The 6,463-nt window shown below is 46.0% G+C and overlaps 1 protein-coding gene across 1 annotated transcript; it reads right to left on the bottom strand.

Annotated features, from left to right (window-relative positions):
- Positions 1-275: 275 nt before the first annotated feature.
- Positions 276-4,808, bottom strand: LOC101758597 (microtubule-associated protein RP/EB family member 1A). The gene is made up of 8 exons (XM_004976945.2): positions 4,501-4,808; positions 4,231-4,299; positions 4,012-4,098; positions 1,816-1,922; positions 1,607-1,728; positions 1,338-1,414; positions 960-1,073; positions 276-624 (listed from the first exon to the last, which is right to left on the bottom strand). The coding sequence occupies exons 1-8, from the start codon at positions 4,615-4,617 to the stop codon at positions 508-510; spliced, it is 810 nt and encodes a 269-aa protein (XP_004977002.1). The 5' UTR covers positions 4,618-4,808; the 3' UTR covers positions 276-507.
- Positions 4,809-6,463: the final 1,655 nt, after the last annotated feature.

The raw sequence follows: 6,463 nt of genomic DNA, 5'->3' as shown, positions 1-6,463 counted from the left end.
ATTCCGCCCTTTTTTTATAGATGGCAATGCTGCTAGGCCTTGCTGCAAACTCCAGTTGTAACTTGTGAGTAGCTACGAGGTTTTAAGTCCTGATGGGTCTACGATTCCACATGAGTTGCAACTTTGAACACTCATGCATCCATGTTCTAGCACCGGGAGTCTTGGAGTTTAAGTTTACTTGTGCATGAAGTGCAGGTCAATATCGTGCTAAACATTTCTCAAACCAATCCCGAATAATTTCGTGCAGGTAGAACATTAGATAAACAAGCAACCTGTGGTCAAAGATGCCAGAATAAAATCTCTCCCCGGAAGACACACAGGGACTGGCACGTTGAGCATGAATTCAACATAACTAGTTAATTACTCGCAAGTAGCAAGTTCTTACAGGAAAACTGTTTTTGACATGCAATGAAGGCTCATGTCAAATGTGATTTGCTCAGCTACAGATTCAGAACTACGATGGTGGACAATAGATAGCCACAAATTAGCTCATGGAGCGTGCACATCTCACTCGGCTTCGTCTGAGAACAAGCCTGGTGACTTGGTGATTATATCATTCGCATCAGGTAGTGGTGAATCCTTTGCATCAGCCGCATAAAGTATCTTCCGAACAGCTTTAGTCATCTGTCAAAAGAAAGTTCAGGTCATTAGCGAATCACCTAAAGAAAGAAAAACAAGTATAACTCAAAATTATTTTGCGGTTCAAGAAAAAAAAAGATTGGACACCCATATTATTCAGTTCCTGAATCACATGTGAGCTCAGATGGCATTCACTCACTCGTTTGGATATAACATACTAGTAGACTACTTTTGGATAACAGTATAACAGTCCCTTAAGCTCAGAGAAACACACTAGAAAGGGCATAATAATATTTTCTGATAGTTCAAGTTGCTAGGATACACAATTTCAAACCATTCCTGTGCAAACACATGAATATCAAATTGATTTTTTTTCTTACCGGTAGATGCTCCAACTCAGGTCGCTGAAACAGTATCTCAATATCACGCAGCTTCGAGAAGTAGAAATCTCTTTCTTTCTCCATGCTGTCCACAGAAACTTTCAGGTCTGCAATCTGATTTTCAACAAAGGAAGTACCATATCAACAGCTATATTTAATTCAACATCATTACTGTTCCTGTGAAGTTCGACATCATGGGATGATTGGATTAAAGGCCACATCTATCAGCATAAACAGCTACCAAATAATGTAATATTTGAAATAAGAGTTGACTGCCATGCCGGTCACTAGAAATGCTACCAAGGTTTCTCCAATGACTCCGACTTTAAATGGAATGTACATAAATGTAACCAGCAACCCGAAGTAAATAACCCATACCTTTTCAGACAGCTGCTGAATCTGTTCTACGTAATGCTCTTCAGCAAAAGTGTTACATACTTTTCCAACTCCAGGGCCTGCGTAATCAGATCAGCATGGAGATAGTAATAAGGCATAAGTAGACAAGTGAGTAACATTCCCTGTAGTTTACTATTTCGGTTTATAATAACAAATGCACTAAGGATGAAGCAAAGGATGGTTTCTAGATGCAGCCATGTGATTTAGTTATAGACAAGCACTTAATCAAAGGTCAGATGAATTGTTGTTACCTCCGTCAGCTGAATCACCACCAGAAAGTCTGTTCGCCTGCAATGATTTAGATGACTTATTGGAACCCTTTGAGCCACGTTCTTTGCATCCCTTGGACCTCCTTTCTACAGGATTGTAGTTTCTGAAACAAGAAGACAGTTTTCTCAATTCCTTTGTAAGGGACAACTTTTTATTACAGTCAACATAATCAAGATTCAAGACATCGTACTCATTCATAATTCCACCGTTTACAGAATCACAGTATCTTTTCAACCACTGAAGAAATTCCAAGTTGTCCAATGGTCGTCCTTTAACAAGCTTGTTGACCTCAATATTCTGCAAGAAAACATAATCATCTACGAGAGCAACAAAGAACTTCCATGCTGCAAAATGACTAGAAATGACAGAAGCATGACCCAGATGAAGCAATCTTGGCTCATCTTGTTAGAAAAAGAGCTGTAAATCAGTTAACATTCCAGTAGCATAAACTGTTATTGATGCTCATGTGGAAGTACAACATCCACCCTTGTAAAAAGGAGTAGATGAAAAAGGTAATATCCCTATTATTGTGGTGATATAAGATTGCCCTATGAAATTAGCAATAGAAACAACCACCACTGTTGTCCATTTTAGAGTAAAATGCATTGGCGGTCCTTAAACTTGTAAGAGTGTGTCATCTTTTTTTTTTTGTAACTTAAAGTGTATGTCATCTAGGTCCATGAACTCTGAAATTGCAATTTCAACTCCTCAAACTTAAGTTGTTCACCACAGGTCCAAAATGTCTTAGTCAGCATCTGTGTGCCTACATGGCATGCTGACTATGTGTCAACGTGGGCTGATGATGTGGCTGATGGCTTAGGTCCACACAGCAGCTGCCTCCTCCTCTCTCTATCTTCTTCCTCCATGCAGCGGAAGAGGGACCAGCAGCTTGCCATGTCCCAAAACCCAAATAGAGAGCGATTGCTGTGGAGAGGATGCACGAGCTGCTCACCGAGGAGCTCGGATGTGCAGCTGATGGCCCGTCATGGACCATCACGTTGGAGCGCAGCTTCGCACGTATGGACAACCATGTGCCATGTGGGGACTTGCAGCGGAGAGGGAGCAGGTGGGTATCTGCAACGTGCTGTGGATTTGTTGCTTGCTCGCATGGAGGGACTGAGGTGGGGGATTTGTGGAAGCAGCTGCTGGTGGTGGTTTAGTGGTAAAGGACCAAGAGGAAGAAGTTAGTCGGTGGTTGTGCGTGTAGAAGAATGAAGAAAATATAGAGGACAAAGAGCGTGGTGGCGGCGGCTGCACACTTGCTCATGGAGACGAGAGAGTTTGAGACTTGGGAGAAGGAAATGTTCTGCTATTGAATCGAAAGAAAAGAAGCAGAGAAAGAAATCTTGATCCGCTGTCTATTTGCTTCCTCTGCTCGCTCGGATTGGAAAAAAATAGCAAATAAGGTAGATCAAGGGTGACATGGTGGTGGTACTTTCGTGAAAAACCTCTAAGCATTCCACATTCATCATTGAATAGAGTGACAAATTGAATTCCCAGTGGATTCCCAGAGTTACACGGCACTCAGCCGGCTTGCGAGCGGTGGCCCGATGGAGTCATGTGCGAGGTGTACTGCGATGAGAAGGACCTGAGCGCCGCACTAGTCTAGCGCGCGGCGTCCGTCGTCTGTGGGCGCGGGCACACCCTGGCAAGCAGGTCGGCTGCCTCATCGGCTGGGAGGAGCGGCGCAGGTTCGATGATGCCGTCCTCCTCATCCTCGGACCAATGCACAGAAAAGGTAACTTGAGCGCTTGTAATCCGAGCATCTTGGGACCGCTGGTCCCTCTTCCGCTGCGGTGAGGAAGAAGATAGGGGGAAAGAAAGGAGGGGGTCGCTGCCGTGTAGGCCTAAGCTATCAGGCACCTCATGAGTCCACACTAGCACATACTCAGCATGCCATGTAGGCACGCAGATGCTGACTGAGACACTTTGAAACTGTGGTGAACAACTTAGATGACACATGCTTACAAGTTTAAGGACCGACAGTGCATTTTACTCTCCTTTTTATCTCCATTTTATCTAGCAGCACCTGATCAAAAATGGTACTTGTGTTTCCATGTTATCCAATAGCATGCCAGTCTGCCAGATTCTACACTACTTTGTACGTGTGCTGCACCCAACCAAACAGCAATGCTGCAGACTAGAATTTACACAGAAGAGCTACAATGGAATTGCCATGCAGCAAGTTTCTTATAGAGTTGTATAACTGTTAATGTCTTGCTGAATTTGCAAACATCCATTCCAAATTGGAACACAAGCTACCACAGAAGCCTGACTATTATTGTACCCACATTATTCACCAATGGCAAGCACAGGAGAAGATCATGCACAAATTCCACAGATCAAAATGCATCAAGCGCGCAATCAAAAGGCTGGCAGCCAGTACCTTGACTATGCGCAGCTTGTTGAACACATCCTGAAGAACCTTGTAGTTCTGAATCATATCATATTCTGTCTTCGCGTCAAAATTAACCTGCAAGCACGCACAAATGAGAAGCTTGCAGTCAACTAATAAACAGCATAACACCAACGCGTCCGCACCGAAATACAGATCAATCGAGTTCGAAGTTCGAAAGACCAAGAAGGGATCAGCATCGAAATCAACCTTATGCATCGGCACCACTCCAGGATGAACCATATCCATCAGTTGGCACTGCACCGCCCCCGACGCAGCCTGCAGCGAAGCAGCAAACTCCCAGAATGAAAACGAAATTCCGCACCATGCCACGCATCCAACCATTCCCAAACCATACAATCCTCTCGCACGAAGAAGAGATCACGATACCCGCGAACAGATCAGAACCCTAACCATTAACCTGACGAATCGAACCAGACAAGCGTGGCCAGAAACAGTGGGGACGAGAAAGGGCCTGACCTCCTCGACCTTGGCGAGCGAGAGCTGGAGGGTCGCATTGATCCAGTGCAGGATCTCGCCCCTACCCACGAAGTAGGCGCCGTCCATGATTCCGATGCTCGGCACCGCCGCCGCCATCGCCTCCTACCCCACCTTTCTCCCCTCGGTCGCGAGCTGCGATACAACTTTTCGAAACGCCTCCACGCTAAACGGCGGAGCTGGGCGTTCGCGTGTGCTCTCTCTCTCTCTCTCTCTCTCTCTCTCTCTCTCTCTCTCTCTCTCTCTCTGCGCTCGCCTCCGGTCACCGCACCTTAAGTAACCTCACCGCGGATCCGTTGGCGGCGGCGCTGCGGCGGCCGGTTTGAAAGTTGAAACGCTCTGGAGCGAGGAACGTTGGGGGGTTGTTGGGGTGGTGCGGCGGTGACGGGACCCCGAAATTCGAAATGGCGGCGTGGGCCCGGCCGCCTTTACTGGCTCCCGTCCCGTCTCGTGCGCGCACGAGTCGACACGGAGTCCTCCCCCACTGTCGAATGGGTCCGGCTCTGAATCGCTGGATCCCACTTTGTTGCAGCACCGGTCCGCTACCAGTGACGTCGGGTCAACGACGGGTGGGCCTGAGCTGCCTCCTGGGGGCCCGATTGCGGTGTGTGGTCATTTATGTGGTGGTCGAGGAGGCCGTTCATGGGCTCGCATTAATATTACTGGGCCGGCCTCGAGCCTGGTTGATCAAGGAGTAGAGAGGGCCGCCGGGGCCCCCCACTTGGAAGTGGACTGTGTACAGTCTGGGTGGGGAAGATTGAAGAATGGAGTACTGGGCCTGTGTCTCATCGTGTTTTTTGCGAATATTCGTGGGGTTCGGTTTGCTACGAACAACACTGCTGCTGTGTGCTGTGTAAAGTGGATTGGTCTCTGAAACTTTCGAAATGTTTCGATCAGCAACTGTCAGTCAACATGTACAGAGGCGACAGACACGGACAGGTTACCGCTGCACCTAGGGGTGTTTGGTGATTTGAACCTCCTCAGATCCCTGTTCCTATCCCATCGAATATTTAACTACTAATTAAAAGTATTAAATATAGATTAGTTATAAAACTAATAGATGGATGTTAATTTGCGAGACGAATCTATTGTGCCTAATTACTCCATGATTTGATAATATGGTGCTATAGTAAACTTGTGCTAATGATGGATTAATTAGGCTTAATAGATTCGTCTCGCGAATTAGCCTCCTGGGTAATTAGTTTTATAATTATCCCATATTAAATCCTCCTAATTAGCTTCCGAATATTTGATGTGACATGAATTTTAGGCCTTGTTTAGTTCCCGAATTGGGAGTGGCAAAGTTTGCATTTTGCCATAAATGCGCAACTGTAGCATTTCGTTAGTATTTGTGAATTATTATCCAAACATTGACTAATTAGGCTCAAAAGATTCGTCTCGCAAAGTACAACAAAATTGTGCAATTAATTTTTGATTTCGTCTACATTTAGTACTCTATGCATGTACCGCAAGTTTGATGTTATGGGGAATCTTCTTTTTGTATAGTGTCAAAGTTGGAAATTTGGGAGAAACTAAACAGGCCTTAGTCCATCAAAACACCCCCTTGGTGCCACTGTTACACGAAGGATTCAGCCTGACGAGACCACAGGACACAGTGTACACATGCCACGCCTGCCTCGGCAAACGACTGTTCACACTACTTCCATTCATCTTCCTGCGTGATGCGTCTCTTCCATACAACTCTCATGCCTCTTATACAAGGTCCACTGATTACTTATCATGGATCATGATGGCTGATGCCAATACTCGATCGGTGTTTCAGTAGCAGTTTCGATTGCTCTCACGTTTGCTTTTCCTCCGACTAACGCAATCACACCCTTCGGTGTTCTGTTGTGCTGTTCAGAGTTTCAGACGCGATCCTCAGGGAACGCCCTGTGTTTCGCCTTTGGCTGTTCGGCACGCTATGGTGCAGTGCTCCTGCAGA

The sequence above is a fragment of the Setaria italica genome, chromosome VII (assembly GCF_000263155.2).
Source record: "Setaria italica strain Yugu1 chromosome VII, Setaria_italica_v2.0, whole genome shotgun sequence".
Lineage (NCBI taxonomy): Eukaryota > Viridiplantae > Streptophyta > Magnoliopsida > Poales > Poaceae > Setaria > Setaria italica.
Note: the sequence above shows the minus strand (reverse complement) of the source record. Positions and strands in the feature narration are given on the sequence as shown.